This window comes from Salvelinus fontinalis, chromosome 30 (genome assembly GCF_029448725.1).
Source record: "Salvelinus fontinalis isolate EN_2023a chromosome 30, ASM2944872v1, whole genome shotgun sequence".
NCBI classification, from domain to species: Eukaryota; Metazoa; Chordata; class Actinopteri; order Salmoniformes; family Salmonidae; genus Salvelinus; species Salvelinus fontinalis.
Window position 1 is genome coordinate 28,762,856 of NC_074694.1, and position 24,643 is coordinate 28,787,498.

Consider the following 24,643-nt stretch of genomic DNA (forward strand, 5'->3'; position numbering starts at 1 on the left):
TGGTCTTTGGGCTAGTAATCCACTATAAGAAGAGCCTCAACATGTTTTATTTCCAAATGCAATATATTCGTAAGGAGTAAGCCTTTCCCCTTTCTATAAGCATTATTGGAATTTCAGGTTGTTGCTTTTTATTTCACTTTTATAAACATGAAAGTAATTTTCACTAACATTCACTAAGTGAGCAAGCAGCAAATGCAGCTGACTATTCCTTTGGAATGTCATTCTTCCCTAATCTATTTTCCTTTTCCATGCAGTGCCTTTCTAAATCAATAAGGAAGGAAAGGAGAGGCAGGTCTTCATCATGGAAAAGTTTGGGACGCAGGGAATCCTTATTGTTTACATCCTTCCATCTCGTACGCTGGGGGCGGGCGGGATCCACCCTCATTCTTTAGAGTTTACGTCATTGTAACTGTGTTTTTTGTGAATGAAAGAATCCAACCCCACAGAACAGAGTAATTCCGGGAAAAGGCGAACTGACATTTTGTCGCTTGACTCGCTTCGACTGAACACAGTATTTGACGTTTCTCCGTGTTTTAAAAACATTTGTTTATACAATTGTGTTGACAACTGAAGGACTGGCAGCTGGTACTCTCCAACGACATAGCCAAGGACAAGTAAGTAGGCAGCTGTTTGCTTTTCTGGTTAGCCACCTAGCATTGGCTAATCCATGTTGCTGGCTAATATGCTAGCTGGAGTACTAGCTAACGTTAGCATGTTGTTTAGTTAGCCTTGCGAAATGGTTACAATTTGGCAACAAAGACACGACCACATTCACTATTTACATATCGTAGATGCGTGTCAGGTATTATACTCGATAAATAGTGTTCTGTTTAAAATTGTGTAGGTTCTCATAAAATTAACGTTTTAAACGTTGCTAAAAGAAATGGGTGGCCACCTGCGCACTTGCAATGGCGGTGTGTTTACTATCGCATCGAGTTAGCGTAGCATGGCGCACCTAGCTCGCCAGCTCCCTTCCGTATAAGGAAATGGGTGGATTGTTATTGAGAATTAAATGTTTACCTAGGCAGGCATCTTTAATTTCGTTAATAACGGAAGTCGGTTTATGAAACAACAATATATTTTGAACGGTAAATATAGCTTTGTGTTTCTGCTTCTCAGCTAGTTTTTAATGATGTATTGAAACGTCATTTGGTCGACATCTAACGTCAGCACTGTATTGTGTTACAACACTATTATTAGGTACAAAATACTGCTTTAAATTGAGAATTTGAGAAAACATGTATGTTAAATATTTAATGGAGTTTTTTTGACAAAATGCATGTAAGAGAGTGATTGTAGTCGCCCGTCAGACACTAGCGGTGGGCAGCTTATTGCTGAATCACTATGACTTTATGAAATGGTCATATCGGTTTACAACGGCGCCTCGTGGTAGGACAGTCGTTGAGTGTACAGTCACTTCCCACGCATTTCAGAAAACGGTAAGGTCGAGAATCCACCGAAAGCAAACTCATCAGTCTTTCTTTAGTTTTAGAACAATCATTATTATCAATCATTATTAGACTAGACAATGTAAGGTTGTGAATGATTATGACAACATGGTGAGGATAGCTTACATCAAAGACAAGAATAACTGATAAAGTAACAATCAAAACACGGATGTCATTTGTCCTGAATAGTTAAGATATTAGAATGTTAAAAAAATATATAAATATCCTCAGAATGCTGAGTTTCACATGCAAGAGTACAACCAAGCCAGCCTCCAATGAACCTTGCTTTGAGCATTTGGAAAAGCACTATGTCCAATCCATTAGGTTATTACTGTATTATTACCAATTCATGTTTTGGAGAGGCCAGTCCTGCTATGAGTGTTAGGAAGAAGTGGTTACTAGTGTTTGAGGGGAACACCTGCTTTGAGCAATGTGGGATGGGCACATGATAGGCCTAACTTCCCTCCACGATTCCAGCTGGGAGAAATCTTCAACTTTCAAAAATTGTGTGGCATGTTTTTTTCTTATTTATTTTTTTCCAAAAGAAAATCTTCAGTCCAAGATTGAATATCTTTATATCCTACTATACCAAGCAGTATATAGGGGAACATGTGAAATTAATATTTCTTAAGTGCTTCAACTTAATTGAATGGCCTTTCTCTCACTCCCTCTCTTGTAGATCGTCTGTAAATCTGTGTTTACTGGTGTCGGAGAAAGAGGATAAAGCCAGACCATGACGTCAGAAAGAAGCAGCAAAGCCCTGAAGGTAGAATTACAAAACATTTAAGTTTGGAGTTTATTCAATTTTAAAGTACATTTTACACATACTTTGCAAAGAAAATGGTCAAACTCTCAATCCCTCTCCAGGTGAAGCGGGAGTGTGGTGAGAATGTTCCGGTGTTGTCGGACAGCGAGCTCATGTCCTTGTCTGTACGGGAGCTCAACCTCCACCTACGGGGTCTATCCCGCGAGGAGGTCCAGAAGCTCAAGCAGCGCCGGCGCACCCTGAAGAACCGTGGCTACGCGGCTAGCTGCCGGGTGAAGCGCGTGTCCCAGCGCGAGGCCCTGGAGCAGCAGAAGAAGGAGCTCCAGAGGGAGGTGGAGAGGCTGGGTGTGGAGAACGCTGGGATGAGGAGAGAGCTGGAGGGCCTGGGGGCCAGGCTGGCTGCCCTGCAGAGGTTCGCCCGTGGGTTAGAGTCTGGAGGAGGTAACATCCTGGCTACGGCCCCACGCTTGAACACAGCCTCGGTCATTACCATAGTGAAGACCCCGCCACAGGCCCACGTCCAAAGAGAGCAGGGGGGCTCCTAGGAGGAACCGATCGGGCTGGGGAGGGACTCATGCACGCACATACTCTCATATAGACACACACACAGGCAGACACATGGAGAGCCCTGGAGGATTGGAGGAACACAGACAAATAGGCACTTATGAAACTCATGCGCTTAGGATGATACACATACACTCGCACACCAGGGTTTCCGTTAGGAAAATGTGACGCCAGACCTTTAACCGGCAGTGTTTTAATTTACCGGACATTTAAGACGTTTACCGGACCCATATGTATTGGGTGTGTAACCTGATTAGGGCGTCCACCCACGGTGCTCAGAATGACAGAAATCACATTTCGATTATGGTTATTCTTCTTAACGGGACATTGAACTCGAGGGTGCAACGATGTGAATACTTCTTACCGAATTCCGATGCGCAATTTGAAGATGTTAGAATAACTGTCCACATTTACTTTTCCTCAGCCAACAAGATGAGTAATGAACATAGCCTATGTCAATCTACTATCCCCCATAGTAGAAAAGTTGACCTATTCTATTGGTCAGCTTGTCATTCTGCGTGAGAAAGAAATAGCCTATTCCAAACAGACTAGGGCAGTTGTGGAATGATAGATCCCAAGTTCATACAACCAGTAGGCCTAGGCTACATCACAATTTTTAAAGCTATGAGGCTCATGCAACAGATCTGAAAGTTTAGCTTAAAATGATTATAAACAAATTTCTTCACATTATAAGCACAGAAATTCCACACAAGGCAGTAGGCTATGTGCGAATGTTCGTTCCATAATACCATTGTTAGGAAAAAATAGTTGTCAAAAGCACACCACACATGCGAGCGGTTTCATGAGACAGAGTTGAAAATATCCGTTAGAAATTTAGAAAGAGTGGACCTCTAAAGATGCAACAACTAGCATGGACTGCTTATATGACTAGGATTGTGCCTTTCGGCTACTGGACAATGAAAGAAGGTTGATCTGAAAACCAGTAGAACATGAGAAATAGGCTACTGGTTTCAATAGAATATGGAAGTCTTTAGAAAAGAATTGCCTGCATGTTTGGTTGGATTTTGGCTAGGCTACTTTGAAGCAAGGTAAGACATGCCTCATAATGTGTAGTAAAATGTTCCCGTTTCAAACAATTAAGTATATGTTTTCAAAATACATACTGCCTCCTGCTCATTGCAAAGTGGTGTGTTGACACGCTGAAGCCTGTCTAGTTGCCTATGCACTTGAATGGGAAGTGCGCTTCAATTAACAGTTGATAAATAAAAATAGTAGCTATTTTTAATCATGACCATCAAAACTGTTTTTAACACAAGATTGCATATAGAATTGTTGTGCAGTGATTGGGCTTATAGTAGCACGTTTCACTCCAGCAGCAACAAACAAGCTGTTTGATGAGCTGTAGCAGCAGCTCTTGCGCTAGATCGACTGGTATTTCAATCAATAAATAGGCTAAAATGCATTTTCACAATGGGATTTTCCTTCTCCAGGACAATAGGCCGGCGGCAATTTTAGTTATCTGCCAAAAGCCGGCTATTACCGGCTAACGGAAACCCTGTCACAAACACACACACACACACACACACACAAGTAAGGTGTTCAGTGACAAATACTCACTCTAAACCCAGCCAACATACATACAGACTCATACAGATGTGCAGTTGAGGAAACATGACTGCTGACGAGTCCGGCTGAGGCATGACAGGCGTGCAAAACAGGGACATAGACAACATCCCTCGACAAAGCCAGTCTTGCTGCTGGTGCTCTCTGATACTGCTACTCAACAGGCTGAGCCGGCTAGCGCTCTGCCTTCTAGCATGGCATCTAGCCCCGCTACACAATGTCTGGGTTAATCAGACTCTTCCGCAGCTTCTTCCAATGCAAGCTTTGCGTTTTAAACGGCATCACAGTTGACATCTGTACATGTCTTCGAGTGTTGTTCATCTGTACTCTTGTGTGTCGATACTATTGTGCTTCACTGTGTTGCCGTTTGTAGTGGCTACATGGGTGTTTTTCAACTGCACAGTGCACATTTTGGTTTGTTATAAACGGCTTTGGTTGTAGTTGGTCATTGCTGGAAACAGTTGAAAAATCCACATCTCGTAGAATACTATGTCAATGCAAAAATCTATTGATACATTCCTTTATATTATTTTGTAATGTTTATACAAGAGACAAATGTTTGAGCGAACATTTATTCAGAGGTATTCTATTTTATTTGTATTTAAAGAATAGATATTACAAAAGCTAATGAGTGCTGTGGTGTAATGTATGTTTCAAATACCTGCGTATGACTAGTTTGGGGAAATTCTCACGTCTAATTGTTGTACTGAGTGTGTGACGATTATTTGTGTAATGTTTAACTGTCGTAATGAGCTGTTTAGATATGCTAAAAGCCGATGGTCATGTTGCTGTAAGATGATTTTAGTATGCGTGTACACCATATTTGTACTAATTTCATAGTGAGTCGAGTGGCTTGTTGTAGGGATATTATTTTTCTATCGAGTACCAAGGTGATGATACGTATTGTTATTTATGATACATTTTATTTCACGTTTTCTGAAATGGCTAGAGAGGGAGAGTAACACTGTAAGGAGAAAGAACGAAGGAAAAGAATGGTAAAGGAATAAAAGAATGAGGCTGAGATGAAAAAGAAAGGGATAACAGGATATGAAGGAAAGATGTGGTGGTAGAAGAGGGTTTGGGAGGTGAATGAGGAAGGAGAAGAGGACCGATATGAGGTGGTGCTTAATTCAATTGAAAACCTTGTAACATCCATGATTTATCAATAAACCCCTGCTGACTCTTATTAGACTGGGGTTGACTTAATGTTCCGAAAGTAATAGCAATATGATTTAAATTGTCAATAGTGACATTGTGTTGATTACTCCTGTAAGATATATTTAGCTATCTGCTCAATATCAATGTTGCATAGCATTTATCCTCAGTAATATCTAATGTCTCATCTAAGATTATTGTCAAATTGTGCTGGATGTTTTGTTATACCGCAAAACAAAAATGGTCTTTGTATTTATTACATGTATTTTTTCTATGGTGAAAATTAAGTACATTGTCTATTTTATATATTAATAATTGAAATAAATGTTGTATATATTGTACATAAAATGGTGTGATTTATCATTTATACTGTATACAGTGCATTCGGAAAGTATTCAGACCCCTTGATTTTATGTTACAGCCTTCTAAAATTGATTAAATATTTGTCTTCAATCTACACACAATACCCCATAATCAAAGCGCAAAAAGGTTTTAGATATTGTTTTAACAAACAGAAATACCTTATTTACATAAGTATTCAGACCCTTTGCTATGAGGCTTGAAATTGAGCTCGGGTCATCCTGTTTCCATTGATCATCCTTGATGTTTCTGCAACTTGATTAGAGTCCACCTGTTGTAAATTCAATTGACTGGACATTTGGAAAGGCACACACCTGTATATAAGGTCCCACAGTTGACAGTGCATGTCAGAGCAAAAACCAAGCCATGAGGTCGAAGGAATTGTCCGTAGAGCTCTGAGACAGGATTGTGTCGAGGCACAGATCTGGGGAAGGATACCAAAAACTTTCTGCAGCATTGAAGGTCCCCAAGAACACAGTGACCTCCATCATTCTTAAGTGGAAGAAGTTTGGAACCCCCAACTCACCCTAGAGCTGGCCACCCAGCCAAACTGAGCAATTGGGGGAGATGGGCCTGAGAGAAGGGCCTGGTGGTCACTCTGACAGAACCCCAGAGTTCCTCTGTGGAGTTGGGAGAACCTTCCAGAAAGACAACCATCTCTGCAACCACCAATCAGGCCTATATAGTAGAGTTGCCAGACAGAAGCCACTACTCAGTGAAAAGCACATGACAGCCCGCTTGGGGTTTGCCAAAAAGCATCTAAAGGACTCTGACCATGAGAAACAGGATTATCTGGTCTGATGAAACCAAGATTTAACTCTGGCCTGAATTCCAAGCATCATGTCTGGAGGAAACCTGGCACCATCACTTTTTTTAATTCACCTATATTTAACCAGGTAGGCCAGTTGAGAACAAGTTCTCATTTACAACTGTGACCTGGCCAAGATAAAGCAAAGCAGTGCTACACAAACCACACAGAGTTACACATGGAATAAACAAACGTACAGTCAATAACACAATAGAAAAAGTCTATGTACAGTGTGTGCAAATGGTGTATCACATTGGGTGAGGCGAGTTGCCGGAAGGTATATTTAATTTAAAACATGGAAAAAGAGATAACATATTTCACAAAGAAAGACGAAAAAAACACAAATTTAAACGGGAGAACGACAAACAACGTCTGCACTGCTACGCCATCTTAGGTGAAGCATGGTGGTGGTAGCATCATGCTATGGGGCTGTTTTTCAGCATCAGGGACTGGGAGACTAGTCAGGATTGAGGGAAAGATGAACGGAGCAAAGTACAGAGAGATCCTTGATAAAAAACCTGCTCCAGCGCGCTCAGGACCTCCGACTGGGGCGATCACCTTCCAACAGAACAACGACTAAGCACACAGCCAAGACAACGCAAGAGTGGCTTCAGGACAAGTCTCTGAATGTCTTTGATTGGCTCAGCCAGAGCCCGATTGAACATCTCTGGAGAGACCTCAAAATAGCTGGGCAGCGACGCTCCCTATCCAGGCTGACAGAGCCTCAGAGGATCTGCAGAGAAGAATGGGAAAAACTCTCAAAATATTGGTGCCAAACTTGTAGCGTCATACCCAAGAAGACGAGAGGCTGTAATCACTGCCAAAGGTGCTTCAACAAAGTACTGATTAAAGGGTCTGAATACTTATGTAAATTTAATATTTGTAATAAATTAACAAACATTACTAAAAACCTGTTTTTGCTTTGTCATTATGGGGTAGTGTGCCGATTGATGAGGACATCAATTTAATTAATTTTAGATTGTTGTAACATAACAAAATGTGGAAACGGTCAACGGGTCTGAATACTTTCCGAATGCACTGTAGTTTTTGATCACGCTGTTTTGGCCAGTTCTTCCAAACTGTCAGGCTACAATGTATGAGAGGGAAGCAGAAACGAGAAGTGTGTGTGTACATTAGCAGGGATAGGTTTTTTCTTTAGGGAACTAGAACTACTGATGAGTAGGGTGGTTAAAATAAGCAATATGTGCTGTACAGTAAACTTTTATGTCAAATGTACTTGCAAAAAAGAGAAGAATAGCAAACATGCAAAACTTTGCAGACATGAGTAAATCTTCCCATGAGAGAAATCCTACCCTTTGACACGTGTGATTTGGAGCTATATTTAAGATAATCATGACATCTAAAAGACAACCATGTTCTAAAAAGCCTACATTTAATATGAAATAGAATAATATGACAAGACTAATTTAAGACAAATCTAAATATCTTTATTTTGTTCAAATTTCATTTAGACTAAAAATAGGAGCATATCAGCAGCTTTGATAAAATACAAAAGAACTAGACAAGAGAAAGCAGTCATCAAAATAAGATTTAAATGGTTTATGGAGCGACAGTACAAAACTAAGCCTTTTTAAATCAGAGTTTTACATCATTATTACATCAACATCACTAAATATTTCTCCAGTATATCATTTCAAACTGTATGTACATCATCTTATGGCTAGCAATAATAGTCTTATACATCTCAAAATACACCCTAGGCCTAGATAAAGAGAGCGCAGAGATAGAAGAAAGATATCAGAAAAAGAAGAACTGGAGAATGAAACGGTCTTGTGGTGACTTTCTCTTTGTACCAGAAACTGGAAATGTTTGGGGATGAGGCCAAACCCTCGTAATTTATTCAACATGGCAAAGGATTCAACAGAATGCTACAGTAGACAAACCATAATAAGTGTAGTTCCATAACACGGTACATACTGGCCTCAACAATATAAATAAAGCAGACATTCTGACTATACTTTAATGAGAAATATTGACACCCCGAATAGTTAATAGCCTCTCTGGACAATGGCTTGCCTACATGTATAGGGCCTAGCTCTCTCACACACAGTAGAAGTTGAGGGAGGGGTCAGCATAGACTGAGGCTGGGACTCCACTCCACTAAGATAAAGCATTCCTTTCTCTAGCAGACAGAATGTGTAGGCTACAAGCATAATGTGTGACCATGATCGGTCTGTGTTTGATAGATAAGGGTGTGTGTGTCTGTAAATTGACCAAATATAATATAGACTCTCTGCTGCTCTCTGGTGGCAGGACTGAGCATGGAGCAGCAGTGACTCAACATGACTACTGTATAATGGCAGCCTGTCCGTATGACTCACTACAATAACCTCAAAGCTAAACTATGTATAACGCAATAGCTTTTCTCTGTAAGCACTTAACGTCCAATTCTGTGTAATGGAAACGTCTATAAGACACTAAAAGTGATTCTAAAATTGACCCACGCTTCATTACAAAGCTGAATCTTTTGTTGTTTTTTTGCATCCAGTTACACTTTTTTTGCCTGAGATTGTTTAACTGGAATTGTAAGTATTTAAAAATAGCGTTTACCTATATTCCTGCGGTGTCTACGTACTCTGATCGCACAGATATCACTAAAGGCGTTTTTCCTACCATACATTAGAGGCCAGGAGAGGTCGGGTAGCAGAATGTGCCTCGCTGGATTAGAGCCTGGCCTAATCCTCACCATACGAATAATGCCCCAATTACAACAGTATAATCCAGACTACCACGTGGCTCGATTGCCCTCACCCTGCCTGTATGCTACACACTGGAGCAGGTCTCTCTTCATCTGTAATCTGATCAAGTGCTGTCCAACCAACCACTATCCCTGCCCTCCCCTCACATCCCCTATCCATCCCCTGTCCCTAGTGAATCAATGACAACACCACCATTCTCCAGTCCACAGAGCTGCTTATGCCCTAAACCGCCCACTCACACCGTCCATTTAAAACCCACTGTAAACATGGTCACCACAGAGATCTGAGAATGGCCTGATCTTAAAACTAAAAACCAATAGGCCAAATCAAATGCCACTCATTGCTAGAGTACTCTAATATCAATCTGGTATGGGCTGTCTTCTTCAGGGGATGTTAGCTAGTAAGCACACACACTTTAAACCATACAATCCATTTTATCCAAACCACAAATACAATCTCTAATAAGTCTACAATTCTGTCTCAGAAAATCCTCAAATTCTATTAAAAAATAATTCTAGACAATGGTTTCAACCAAAATGTACCTCAGCATGTTCCCACTAAGTGTGTGCTCTATCAATAGTTCCTGTATAGTCCTGAATTTGTGCAAATAGTATGTGTGTAGTAGAGCATATTAAAATGGACCAGGCTAAGTCACATGGTCCTGTATTGACGTACCAACCCCTAACACACCTTACATCCCCTGCCAATCCTCCATAAGATATGTACTACATGAGGAAGACCAGGGGGTAGTACCTTACCGCAACAGTCAGTAAAGATGTGATTGGCTGGGATTGGTGTTTGTTTGTGTGTTAACTTAGAACTCATCGTCCGAGCTGAGCAGCAGAGTCTTCTCATTGTCGCGGGTGCTGACGGTGCTATGTGTGCGGGACACAGGGGGGGCAGAGTGACCCTGTTCCAGGGTGGACTGCTGGGTGTACTGCTGGTAGGCCGGGGAGAAGTTATGGATAGCATCCTGGACCATGTCTCCAGGGTTCATCGTCTCCTTCAGGCTGCTGGAGATGCTCTTCATGGGGGCACAGCGACCTGGGAAAAGGGTGGTGGAGGAAAGGACAATAAATAAAATATTTAAAAAAGTTAAAGTAAGAGTTGTGTAGTAATTGTGAATAATGTAAAACCTAAACACAGTGGAAAATCACTTTTGTAAGCTTGCTACAGTGAACGTAAAAACAGCAACCACTGATTTCACAGAAAGCAACATTTCCTTCAAAGTAAGACAAAGGGAGCACAACATTGAACATAGGATTGTAAAAAGTAGAAAGAACCATAAAGATGGTGAAGAAACAATCATTGGTAGACCTACCATACTCTCCATATATAGGAACTGGGCCTTGATAACGCAGCATGGGGAAAGAGAAAGACAAAGGGGCAAGGATATGGAAGGAAGAATAAGAGACAAAATGACCCAGAGAATACAAAGAGGGATGACCAATGAACCAAGGAGGGAGTTTTTAAAAAGAACGAGGAAAAGGAGGTATTCCAAAACCAAAGATGAATGGGAGGAGATGAAGGGAAATAAAGATTTGAAAAAGTGCCACAACATAGGAAGTACAGGGGTATGGCGAGGAGGAGGAGAAAGTGGGAAATGTATGTTGACAAGGGAATAGAGGGAAAGGGAGTGTGAGTCAGTGAAAAGAGAAGACGTGATCATATTATCTAGAGAAGTTCTGCAAAGATACTATACCATGAGTACCATGAGCTGGACCAATGTCGAGTAGGTCCAGTTAAATAAAGGTTAAATGAAATAAATTAATAAATGGTCACCACAGTATATAATACGGCTAAAACTCAGTCTCCTTACCCTGAGAGAGAGAGTCCAGCCTCTTGTCCATGTAGACCTTGTATGTGAAGGCATGACGCAGGGCCAGGGAGGCAAAGAACATCTCGATGCAGACGATGAAGTTCTGGTAACCGGCGGCAACCGTTCCCTCTCCCACTGACACCTCGGGTGAGTTGATTTTGGGGATGGCCCCACACTTCTCTAGGATGGCCAGCAACATGCCTGATGGTAAATAAACAGATATGTGGAGAATGACTACAGTACTATAGAATAATGATATTGACTTGGCATGTAATATGATATGAATGACATTACTCATATTCAATTGCCTACAGTGCTTCAAAGACCTAAAAATGTCAATCTGTATTTAGATGTTTAGTATGTGTGTGTGTGTTTATTTGTGCTTGTGCTTCTCACCCTGCCAGAAGGAGAGGAAGATGACAGATTTGACCATGAAGAATTTGAGCAAGGGTCTGTAGGGGCTGAGCAGGTCCCGGGTGGAGAAATAGAAGAGGAAGAGGGCGTAGAGAGACAGGCTGACTGAGATGTTGTAGACGATGGACACATACAGGTACCCACTGTTCACACTAGGGGGACAGACAGGGACAAGACTGTTGATTAGATTTGAGAGTAAACCAACATTAGGACAAATCTGTATCACTGGATTTGCAACCATCTACACAGAAGCACATCATCTTTTTGGTAATCAAAGTCTTTTAATAAAAAAATAGATGTATATATCTTAACATTTTTTGTATGAGATATTCAACGATTGCATAACAAGAAGCAGTGTCGTACTTGAAGTCTCCATCACGGTACTTTCCAAAGGCCTGCAGGATGACTGTGACCACGGCCATGAGGGGTTTGATCACACAGAACTGTAGCGTGGCCTGCTTACAGAACCGCAGGAACCCAATGGAGTAACTCCTTCCCCAGAGACAGCACGTACCGTACATACAACTGGACCTGGGGACGCAGGAAAACGCTTATTAAATACATCAGTTAATGAGAATCTTGAACACACACACACGTAGACTACACACAAATAGACTACACACACACAAACAACAGAGTGGAAGAAGAGACTCACTCGATAGGTTTTCCTCTGATCTCAGCCATGATGGCGCTCTCTCCTCCCAGGTACTCATAACACAGGCTCAGGAAGTTATAGATGACAAACGCTGCACAGGAGAGAGACACACACACTGTCAATAAAGGACCATTTAAGAAGTCAACTCCTCAGACATATGTTTTACATCTAAATATCGTGTACAGTATATTAACCTCCTAATATGGACATGGAAAAAGATGTAAAACCCAGTACTCTTCCATTACCCCAAGAGACAAGATAAGCCAATGACTGTCATATCAAAGGCAGTGGGGAAAAAAGGCAAACACCAGACCACCCAGCCACTCGTTGACTTCCTGTGCTGAGTTATGTCACAGACCCAAGGGAGCCCTCTACTTCCTTCCCACAGGAGATGTGTTTTTCTAACTGGTTGATCGGACCAGACCACACACACACTCATGGAATTACACTAAACAAAAAAGTATTAAAAAAACACAACATGCAACAATTTCACTGAGTTACAGATCATACAAGGAAATCAGTCAATTAAAATGAATTCATTAGGCCTTAATCTATGGATTTCACATGACTGCGCAGGGGCATGAGGCCAGTTGGACGTGGCTTATGATAGAGAAATTAACATGACATTTTCTGGCAACAGCTCTGGTGGACATTCCTACAGTCAGCACGCCAATTGCACGCTCCCTCAACTTGAGACATCTGTTGTATTGTGTTGTGTGACAACTGCACATTTTTAAAGTGGCCTTTTATAGTCCAACACCTGTGTAATAATCATACTGTTTAATCAGCTTCTTGATATGCCACAACTGTCAGGTGGATGGATTGTCATGGAAAAGGAAAAATGCTCACTAACAGGGATGTAACCACATTGGTCCGCAAAATTTGAGAGAAATAAGCTTTTTGTGCGTATGGGAAATTTCTGGGATCTTTTATTTCAGCTCATGAAACACTTTACATGTTGCGTTTATATTTTTGTTCAGTATAATCAAGATACTAAAGCTTATAGGATCCCTGTGCATACTGCACAGATCCACTGAGCTATAAATCATCTGAGTGGCCTGCCAGCACTACTAGCAATGGCATTGACCCATCCATATGATATAACCAGTGACTGAGAAGCAGTGTCTGCTCTCCTTGGGGAGTGATACATGTCATGTCTGTAGACCAGTCATACTGGAGCAGGTGGCAGTGACTTTGCAGTCTGTGTTCCGGATGTGCACGTTCTGTTCTACGTAGTGTGTGTGTGTGTGTGTGTGTGTCTGCAGTGTGACTGATGGGCTGTGTCAGGTCAATAAAGCAGGAAGGGATTACCAACTCTCACTACACCAGGGGCTCTATGAAACTGTATAGTCGCACAGTGTATTCGCACGCACGCACGCACACCACCTCGCTTTATTCTTAAGGAACAACAATAAAAGTAAACACATATGGACGTGCTTAATTCTCACCTTCGACCGGACCAATGAAAGACATCCAATAGCATGTCTGTGACCTACAGTACCAGTCAAAATTTGACACACCTAGTCATTAATCCAGGATCTTTCTTTATTTGTACTATTTTCTTATTGTATAATATTAGTGATGACATCAAAACTATAAAATAACACCTATGGAATCATGTAGTAACCAAAAAAAAAAAGTGTTAAATCAAAATATATTTTATATTTGAGATACTTCAAAGTAGCCACCCTTTGCCTTGATGATAGCTTTGCACATTCTTGGTATTCTCTTAACCAGCGTCACCTGGAATGCTTTTCCAACAGCCTTGAAGGAGTTCCCACATATGCTGAGCACTTGTTGGCTGCTTTTCCTTCACTCTGCGGTCAAACTCATCCCAAACCATCTCAATTGGGTTGAGGTTGGATGATTGTGGAGGCCAGGTCATCTGATGCAGCACTCCATCACTCTCCTTCTTGGTCAAATAGCCCTTACACAACCTGGAGGTGTGTTGGGTAATTTTCCTGTTGAAAAACAAATGATGTCCCACTAAGCCCAAACCAGAAGGGATGGCGTATCACTGCAGAATGCTGTGGTAGCCATGCTGGTTAAGTGTGCCTTGAATTCTCAATATGTCACCAGCAAAGCACCCCCACACCACCTCCTCCATGCTTCACGCTGGGAACCACAAATGCGGAGATCATCCGTTCACCTACTCTGCGTCTCACAAAGACATGGCGGTCGGAACCAAAAATCTCTCATTTGGACTCATCAGACCAAAGGACAGGTTTCCACCGGTCTAATGTCCATTGCTCGTGTTTCTTGGCCCAAGCAAGTCTCTTCTTCTTATTGCGGTCCTTTAGAAGTGGTTTCTTTGCAGCAATGCAACCATGAAGGCCTGATTCAAGCAGTCTCCTCTGAACAGTTGATGTTGAGATGTGTCTGTTACTTGAACTTTGTGAAGCATTTATTTGGGCCGCAATTTCTGAGGCTGGTAACTCTAATGAACTTATCCTCTGCAGCAGAGGTAACTCTGGGTCTTCCTTTCCTGTGGCTGTCTTCATGAGAGCCAGTTTCATCATAGCACTTGATGGTTTTTGAGACTTTACTTGAAGAAACTTTCAAAGTTCTTGAAATGTTCAGTATTGACTGATTTTCATGTCATAAAGTAATGATGGACCGTCATTTCTCTTTGCTTATTTGAGCTGTTCTTGCCATAATATGGACTTGGCATTTTACCAAATAGGGCTATCCTCTGTATACCACCCCTACCTTGTCACAACACAACTGATTGGCTCAAATGCATTAAGATGGAAAGAAATTCCATAAATTAACTTTTAACAAGGCACACCAGTTAATCGAAATGCAATCCAGTTGACTACCTCATGAAGCTGGTTGAGAGAATGCCAAGAGAGCGCAAAGCTGTCATCAAGGCAAAGGGTGGCTACTTCGAGGAATCTCAAATATATTTTGATTTGTTTAAAACTTTGATTTCATGTGTTATTTCATAGTTTTGTTGTCTTTACTATTATTCTACAATGTAGAATATAGTAAAAATAAAGAAAAACCCTGGAATGAGTAGGTGTATCCAAATGTTTGACTGCTGCTTTATGTGTCTGTCTGTATTGCATCAATGTGACTAGTATAACTGAGATGAGGAAAGGCCCAACCCTGAGGCACTCACTGTATGACTAATACGCTATACACCATTATACTGTCTATTAACCCCTGAAGGGGGATTCTAAAGTTCTCATTCCCTGCTCACCAGTTCTGTGAGAGTGTGTGTCGTGTGTGTATTGAACCAGTAAGCGAATGTGATGGTGTATAACATATGGAAGGGTATGTGCCAGAGTGCATGTTGATGACTTGTAACGTTAAGTGAGGGTGTGTGTGACTGTGTAGTGAGTGATGGTACTTGCATGAGAATGTGTGGGAGTGTGTGTTACAGTGTACAGCTCTATATTTAGCCTGTACACCCAGGGGAACAGAGCTGCTGTGAGAGCCCATTTGCCAAACACACCTTCTTCTCTACAGCAGAAGCACTGGCATCAGCTATTCTGTCATCTCTCTCCATCACTCGTACCCTGTCTCTCACCCGTTTTCTTACTCTCATCATCACCCTCACTCTCTCTGTTTGTCTCCTGCAGCACAGCTGTACTAACACATGCACATACAGACAGAACCATAGACATTAAGGAACAGAACCGACCTGGGGTGACACCACATCACACACACTAGCCCACACAGACTGCCAGACTAAATTCATAGATAACAGAGTACCAGTATCTAGAAGTTAAAAGGTATTTTACAAGTACATTAGGCCTATATAAAATGTGTGATATTCACCATTGTATGTATCCCTTGTGACTAGGAATATTCCATAAGCCATACCAGATAAACAGCTGACTGTCTTCTGTTCTCTGTGTGTGTACCAGCATGTTTGGTTGAGACCTCATTATTAGGGCTGCCGTGTGCAGTGAACACGGTTGCTATGCAACAGGTTCTTCCTACCCAGAAATCTGGGCAGGCCCCAGAACAACAAGAGACAGCACAGAGGCAGATCAGCGGTTAGCCACCTGTCCATGGGGCCGCACCATGACTCCCACACACTGGTAAACAACACGCTCGCACACACACACACACACCCTTGTGGCTGTTTATCTAATCCACATGTGTGGACATTGGAGCCCAAAGACAGCCTTTGGGCTCAGGGAGCAAAACTGGTTGAAAATACATATTTTCAACCAATTTGGCTCACTGGGTGAGGAAGTATCACAACAAAGCTGATCGGCATGGTAAAGCCATTCATTTCTGTTCAACTCATGTGTAGTCTCTTACCTTCATAGCAGTCCCGGACGGTGTCAAAGTAGACGTAGTACTCCTCGTTAGTGAAGAAGAGGAGGCTGAGCCAGGAGTCAAAAGCATAGATGGGCACGATGAAGAGAATCCGCACGATGTGTCTCTGCTCATTAGGAGAACTGTAGTACCGCAGGTGCATGTAGATCTGAGAGGGTGAGATAGAAACAAAGATGGATGGAAAGGAGATCATATATGAGAGAGGAGAGTGGGAATGAAACAAATAGAGAGGGATATAGTTTAATGTTTACATCAATTTCTATTGTCCCGTTTTACAAGACACAAAAGCAGCATTGCATACTTTCTAAACCTGTTACTAATTAACATCCTGCCTCTGAGGGAGACAGGAATGAGAGTGAGAGCCGTGGGAATTCACAGAAGAACACAGTGATGCCTACACCATAGAGATCCTATTCAATTAGAGGGACTAGGTCATAAACCCTCCAACGTTCCAAAATGGGGCAAAATGGCAGCCATCTTGGTCAGGGAGAAATCCAAAATGAGTCTAATTGGAATGAATGACACTAGTGGCATAGGTGATGCATTTCCTGCTTTTACTTATGCAGGAAAACTAAAGTACGTGATGCATCTGAAACTGTAATGGAATTATATTCAACCTAAAATATTGTCATACACTGAGTGTACAAAACATTTGAAACACCTGTTCTTTCCATGACAGGTGAATCCAGGTGAAAGATCCCTTATGAATTTCACTTGTTAAATCCACAGTCTAGATGAAGGGGAGGAGACAGGTTAAAGAAGGCGTTTTAAGCCTTAAGACAATTGAGACATGGATTGTATATGTGTGCCATTCAGAGGGTGAATGGGCAAGACAAAAGATTTAAGTGCCTCTGAACGGATTATGGTAGTAGTTGCCAGGCGCACCGGTTTGAGTGTGTCAAGAACTGCAACGCTGCTGGGTTTTTCACGCTCAACAGTTTCCCGTGTGTATCAAGAATGGTCCACCACCCAAAGGACATCCAGCCAACTGATACACATGTGGGAAGCATTGGAGTCAACATGGGCCAGCATCCCTGTGGAACGCTTTCAACACCTTGTAGAGTCCATGCCCCGATGAATTGAGGTTGTTCTGAGGGCAAAAGGGTGTGCAACTCAATATTAGGAAGGTGTCCCTAATGTTTTTTACACTAAGTGTAAAATTATAAATACAGGTTTTATACATATTTTCTGTATAAATAGCATCTAAAATATATGTAAACAGACCATAAATGTCTCAGATGTTGTTTTCTTGGAAAGCTATTATATGATACAATGTCAATACTTTTTTGAGCTAGGCTATGGCTGTGGATTGACAGGATTGTTTGAATGGAATGTTTGCAGTTCATTAAATAAAATGATGGAATCATTCCTCTAAAACGGTCTGGCTAGCTAACAGACATACAGCACAGATACATTCTTCACATTCATTGTTTTACACAATATCTTATCACAACACTGGCAAACCATGGTTGTCCAACTCCCTGACCAACATGGCTGATCTTTGGACCATCATAAAAAGGTTCATGTTCATTCTAGCATTCAAATTCCTAATTATATGGTCTACACACTATCCTTGGCATCTTTTCAGTTTAGCCCCCTTTCCTCTACCCAAACAAAGAAGCCACCAGACATTCTCATTTCAGAGAGTAGGACAGGGATTACCTTTCATAAAGTTGGTGCAGTTGTGTGTTGAGTTTTTCAGTTAAACAAACAGGGATTGTGTGTTGTTGCTAGGCAACCTATGCTCTCTGACTGAGCAGATGCATCTATTCCTCCAGCATCAACCCAGGTGAAACCTCCTGTTAAATAAGCTCCCCACACTGTAGGTGCCTACAGGGGAAGACAACACCTAGACCCCCGAGCCTTGGCATACCATTTGGAGTTGGAACTCTATTTGGAACTCTAAATGGTGTTCGGTTTTAGTGGATTGAGTGTGTTTTGAGATGTGGGGAAGTGTGTATCCGTGTGTGCGTGTGTAATGTGTATTTTATTACCTGGTGACAGGTGAAGAGCAGGGCAGTCCAGACGAAGAAGCCCGAAACAGCCTGGGCAGCGGGGGTCATCAGGAAGGTGGGCTGGTCCAGGGTCAGCAGGGGGGTCTCTGGGAACCAGGAGATGTTGGGGCCCGGGGAGTCCATGGTGGGAGGGGGACCAGGGGCCCCACCCAGGGGGTATTCCTCTCCAACCCCAACACCTAGTCCTAGCCGTTCAGACAGGGGCACGTCACGCCTCCAGAGACGACTCATCTGGAGAAAAGGGTACAGAGAGAAAACATGTCCTTTATGTCCACATTAATGATACCATGCATAAACAGTGCAGACATTCAGTCTGATACTTTCCAGTAATACATGTAGAAAGCAGAGCATTATTGGAGATACTGTAACCATCAACCACAGCTATCGATAATGTAATTTATGTTGATGAGAGCATCTGATAAAGGAAGAGCAGAGACAATGAGTCAGGTGTCTTGTACTGTTTACTGAATAGAGTCTGAGGGAATCAATAGATTCCAGAGGGGGAGATAACTGTATAATCTCTGATAGTCAAACCAATGTTTCCCCCTCCTAGGCTACTAACTGTATAGACAGCAGTGGCATGTATTCATGGATGCCAAGGAAAGCCAGGCTTCCCAAAAATATTGCCCCCCCCAAAAAATAAAGAATACATTATTTTGTCTCTCTGTTTAATAATTTTCCTTCAATTTGCAAGAGGCTGAATGTTTCTCACAGGACAAAGCATCCAAGCAAGTGAAAGTGAAACAGTGCCCCTCTGTCTCTCTACATGTAGGCCATCTATCTGATGCGATCTGGTCCAAACGAGTATGACATTGTTGCCACCTGTACCATTGAAAGCAAGGAAAGCCAGCAAGCATCTGACCTCCCTTGACAAAAAAAGTATAACATTTTTTGCCAATCAGCATTGAGCTAAACTGAGCGAGCTCAACTGTGAATGGTCCTGGTGCACCAAAAAAAAGAAAGTGTCAAAGGAAGCCAGCTTGGATTTGGCGTCACTCCTATCAAATCCCATTAGGAGCATACGTCATTGACAGAAAAACTTAAATTGTTGCATCTCGTTGTGTTGTTGTCCTCCGGCGGCTAGCTAGCCAGCTAGCTAAGATTGGCCCTTTCCTAAATTAGCCATGGATGGAGATAGGAATTTGGACTTGGGGTTTTACTTAATTCTCCATACTGACCAATGATTATAACGGCAATTCTAATCCAACTATTTCATACATTGTTGTACCCCTGGCCTGAGAGGATGGAAGTTCAATATGTAGATAAATGAAGAAGGCTAATGTTAACTAGCTAACGTTGCCCATGAATGCAAGTTAAGCTAGCTTGCAAGCATTTTAGCCAGGTAGCCTAGGACAACACTGTCATTCGGTGTGTACTATATGACAGTGATAAACCGTTTCGTCAACATGAAAAAGAGGATGGCATTGGCGTTTCTCTACAAGTAGGGTGAGTCAACATGTTTTTCTACTTGCATGAACGCACACACACAGAAAGAGAAATCAGAACCATGAACAACCACATACATTTGAAGTCGGAAGTTTACATACACTTAGATTGGAGTCATTAGAACTAGTTTTTTACCACTCCACAAATTTCTTGTTAACAAACTATGGGTTTTGGCAAGTTGGTTAGGACATTTACTTTGTGCATGACACAAGTCATTTTTCCAACAATTGTTTACAGACAAATAATTTCACAGTATCACAATTCCAGTGGGTCAGAAGTTTACATACACTAAGTTGACTGTGCCTTTAAACAGCTTCCAGAAATTCCAGAAAACGATGTCATGGCTTTAGAAGCTTCTGATAGTCTAATTGACATAATTCGAGTCAATTGGAGGTGTACCTGTGGATGTATTTCAAGGCCCACCTTCAAACTCAGTGCCTCTTTGCTTGACATCATGGGAAAATCAAAAGAAATCAGCCAAGACAAAAAAATGTAGACCTTCATAAGTCTGGCTCATCCTTGGGAACAATTTCCCAATGCCTGAAGGTACCATGTTCATCTGTACAAACAATAGTACACAAGTATAAACACCATGGGACCACGCAGCCGTTCTACCGCTCAGGAAGGAGACGTGTTCGGTCTCCTAGAGATTAATGTATTTCGGTACAAAAATGCAAATCAATCCCAGAACAACAGCAAAATGACATTGTGAAGATGCTGGAGAAAACAGGTACAAAAGTATATATCCACAGTAAAATGAGTCCTATATCGACATAACCTGAAAGGCCGCTCAGCAAAGAAGAAGCCACTGCTCCAAAACCGCCATAAAAAAAACAGACTACGGTTTGCAACTGCACATGGGGACAAAGATCATACTTTTGGAGAAATGTCCTCTGGTCTGATGAAACAAAAATATAACTGTTTGGCCATAATGTTATGTTTGGAGGAAAAAGGGGGATGCTTGCAAGCCGAAACACACCATCCCAACCGTGAAGCACGGGGGTGGCAGCATCATGTTGTGGGGGTGCTTTGCTGCAGGAGGGACTGGTGCACTTGACAAAATAGATGGCATCATGAGGAAAGAAAATTATGTGGATATATTGAAGCAACATCTCAAGACATCAGTCAGGAAGTAAAACACGGGTCACTAATGGGTCTTCCAAATGGACAATGACCCCCAAGCATACCTCCGAAGTTGTTGCAAAATGGCTTAAGGACAACAAAGTCAAGGTATTGGAGTGGGCCTCACAAAGCCCTGACCTCAATTCAACAGAAAATTTGTGGGCAGAACTGAAAAAGCGTGTGCGGGCAAGGAGGCCTACAAACCTGACTCAGTTACACCAGCTCTGTCAGGAGAAATGGGCCAAAATTCACCCAACTTATTGCGGGAAGCTTGTGGAAGGCTACCTGAAACATTTGACCCAAGTTTAACAATTTAAAGGCAATGCTACCAAATACTAATTGAGTGTATGTAAACTTCTGACCCACTGAGAATGTGATGAAATAAATAAAAGCAGAAATAAATCACACTCTACTATTATTCTGACATTTCACATTCTTAAAATAAAGTGGTGATCCTACATTTTTACTTGGATTAAATGTCAGGAATTGTGAAACTGAGTTTAAATGTATTTGGCTAAGGTGTATGTAAACATCCGACTTCAACTGTAGCTTACGTTGATTAGACTAAATAGTTTTGTGTATCTTTTAGTTGTCACTATATTGGATTAAGCAGAGGTGATTTGATCATGTTGAAATGGTGCTGGAATAGTGATTGGTTTCCCAGGTGATTTTAACCATGCACATCTACTGATAGACAGGGCATTCCCTCCTGCCTAAAATAATTGAGTTTCTATTGACAGTTTTGGGTTAAACAGGTTGATCTGAAAGCATGTATTGTATGGGCAATTCCACGATAAAAAGAGTGCTGCTGAGACTGCAATCATTGACATACAAAAAGCATCAAAGTAAACAAACCATACAACTCTATGCACAAGACCTACTTTGAATAATTTCCACAGATTTATTTCTCTCTCCAAAAACACTTACTTGAAGAACAGTGCAGACACAGAGTCTGGTAACAGAATGACGGCACAAACTGCGCAAACTGTCATTCTGTTACCAAACTTTGCATCTGCACAGTTCTTGAAGTAAATGTGTTTTTATTTTAAAAAATCTGATTTTTTTTAAAGTTGTTCTTGTGCATAGTGTCGTACAGTTTGGTTAACTACAGTATTTTTCTATGGAAGAGGGACCAAACACAAGGAAAAGCCAAAAATGGCATCTGTAAACATTTCTATTTAGTCATTATGAATCCCTATTTCAAACAGAATTTAGTATCAGATATCCTGCTGGCATGTTTGTATCTGCCACGCGATAACCTCAATGCCAGTTGTTGCTGTCATTGACATAGAAATAATAAGAAATACTGTCCACTTCAAAGGCCACACACAATAACACACACAGTGAGACTAGAAATAGCCGCTGTAACTCATAAAGCCTTTCTCAAGCAAAATCAGAGACAGCAACAGTGGACAGCATATAAAAAGACATGTCTAAACTGACCTATCATATCATATCATGGCTTGGCTGCCAAACCACATAGCAAGTCACATTAACAGCAGCATGGCAGACTGATGCAGTATTATGTTGTTTCCACACACACAGGCATGCAAACACAGGTGTAATCCTGGGTCTCACTACACTAATGAAATTAAATTAATCCAATTACACTGATTATGTGACTTGTGTCTCTGACTGTGTGGGCATTGGAGCTTGAGTCACATTAATGTCTATGAATGTGCATGTTTCTCTCTGTGTGTGATGGGGGAATTTGTATTGGTTTGCAGAGAATCAGCAAATTAACATGTAGAATAGGGCTGGGTTGAATGCATCAACGGCAGACAGTAGGACAGACAGGGAGAGACACATGACTGGAATATGTGTGTGTTGGGGTTTGTGAGGGAGGTAATAATATTAAAAACCATCAAAAAAGGGTAAATGCTTTCAATACAAAATCCATAACAAATGCCACTAACTTCAATTACTTGTCAGGTAAATACCTTTTTTTTTTTAAGGTAAAACGATGAAATATGAGATTAGGAAGATCGAGTGATTACCAGCAAACAGCAGCAACCATTCAAGCAAATTTGGCAAAAAAACTGACAGAGAAACATTGTTTGCAGTAGAGAAACATAGTAGCCACTAATGTAAGCAGAACTCGACACTGAATGTATGAATGACAGGGTGGTAAACAGGCGCATACTGTATACAGACCGTCACTCTCACCTTTGCAGTTGATTGTCGATATGTAAACTTGAATTAAGATGACGTCTGTCTGAAGAATGGATTTTCTTTTAAACTGAAATATACGTTTATGCTAATTATATTTCAAAGGGTAGACAACTAGAAACGATTGTTATTTTAGACATAACTTTAATCGGATTTATTTGCATTCAAACGGGCAAGTAAAATAATTTTACCTTTCATCAATTGATGGTTTCTGAACAAACTTCAGTCGGCGGGTGCAGTTTTAAAGCAAGAAACAAGAGAAAAATGTATTTAATTCCACAAAACTGCGATCGTTACTTCGACATCCATGTTTATTTTCCAGTCCTGCTCGATTGGAAATCTTTCAATTCTAACCAAGAGTTAAATCCGTTCTTAAAAAATCTCAGTTTTTAAGGTTTTAATCTAATTTTAGTGTGCCTTGGTCCTTTCTTCATTCCGTTATGAACAATACAGGTAAAATATCAGTTTTGTCCTGCTCTATAAACTCCGTCATTCCTTTCTCTCCTTTTTCCTACCTCGGCGTTTGTAACAGACCCTATCTTCTAGGATTAGCTACATTCGATCAACTCCGTTCGGTACTCTCCGTAGGTTCTCTCGAATGATATGTAGCCCTGTTTCCACCAATCACAGCCAATGAACACCGAGCACCAGGAAGTGGATGGGTCGTGACAGAGAGGAGTTTATAATGACGAGATGCTCATGTCTCCACCCTAACAATGGGAGTCGTTGTCCAAAAGGCTCGAAGGCAGGCGACACGTTTACTGTAGGTCCAGAATAAACCCATAGAAAAGCTTTGGGTTTATATTGGACAATTTTGGCGAGCGAAATCTCTCGTTTTGCTTCTTTCTCTCTAGTTGTGATTTGTTGCAATGCGCACGCGCATGTCTACATCTAATTTGAGTCGAATCGCATTTAAGGTCAGTTTAGTTTGACATTATTTTCCATCCTAAAAGCGAAGGTAAGAATTGAAAATGTATCTAAGAACTATCAAAATTACTTCTAAAATAAATTATCCACACACACACACACACACACAACAGACAATATTATAAGTTGTGCATATCTTTATTGACTCATAAAATATAGCCCCCCCCATGAATCAAAACGGTATGAACTAGCGTTGTCCTATTCCGTAAACTGTGTCCACATCTGTCGTTTTTTGTTGCATTATTGCACGTAATTTACATCGTTGTATGTATCTATGTATTTATGCACTATATGTGGTGATGCTGTGCTGTTGAGTTTGAGATGCAACAAGACAGTTTTATGGAACGGGACAATACAATTATTATTATTAATTATTAT

The 24,643-nt window shown here is 41.3% G+C and overlaps 2 protein-coding genes across 6 annotated transcripts; one reads left to right on the top strand and one right to left on the bottom strand.

The window, feature by feature from the left end:
* The first annotated feature begins 287 nt into the window (after window positions 1–287).
* On the top strand, window positions 288–5,865 carry LOC129828965 (transcription factor MafF-like). Its single transcript, XM_055890312.1, has 3 exons — window positions 288–614; window positions 2,128–2,214; window positions 2,316–5,865. Exons 2-3 carry the CDS (start codon window positions 2,182–2,184, stop codon window positions 2,757–2,759), a joined length of 477 nt encoding a protein of 158 aa, XP_055746287.1. The 5' UTR covers window positions 288–614; window positions 2,128–2,181; the 3' UTR covers window positions 2,760–5,865.
* A 2,246-nt stretch (window positions 5,866–8,111) lies between these two features.
* LOC129828961 (transmembrane protein 184B-like) lies at window positions 8,112–24,130 on the bottom strand. Of its 5 annotated transcripts, XM_055890306.1 has the most exons (11): window positions 23,854–24,130; window positions 23,530–23,558; window positions 23,336–23,408; window positions 18,581–18,832; window positions 16,569–16,734; window positions 12,294–12,384; window positions 12,002–12,169; window positions 11,621–11,790; window positions 11,225–11,425; window positions 10,727–10,753; window positions 8,112–10,449 (listed from the first exon to the last, which is right to left on the bottom strand). In XM_055890306.1, exons 4-11 carry the CDS (start codon window positions 18,830–18,832, stop codon window positions 10,220–10,222), a joined length of 1,305 nt encoding a protein of 434 aa, XP_055746281.1. In that variant the 5' UTR covers window positions 23,336–23,408; window positions 23,530–23,558; window positions 23,854–24,130; the 3' UTR covers window positions 8,112–10,219. The 5 variants fall into 5 exon arrangements, with proteins under 5 accessions (XP_055746281.1, XP_055746282.1, XP_055746280.1 ...); XM_055890307.1 differs by lacking the exon at window positions 23,336–23,408; XM_055890305.1 differs by having other exon boundaries at window positions 23,530–24,130.
* Window positions 24,131–24,643: the final 513 nt, after the last annotated feature.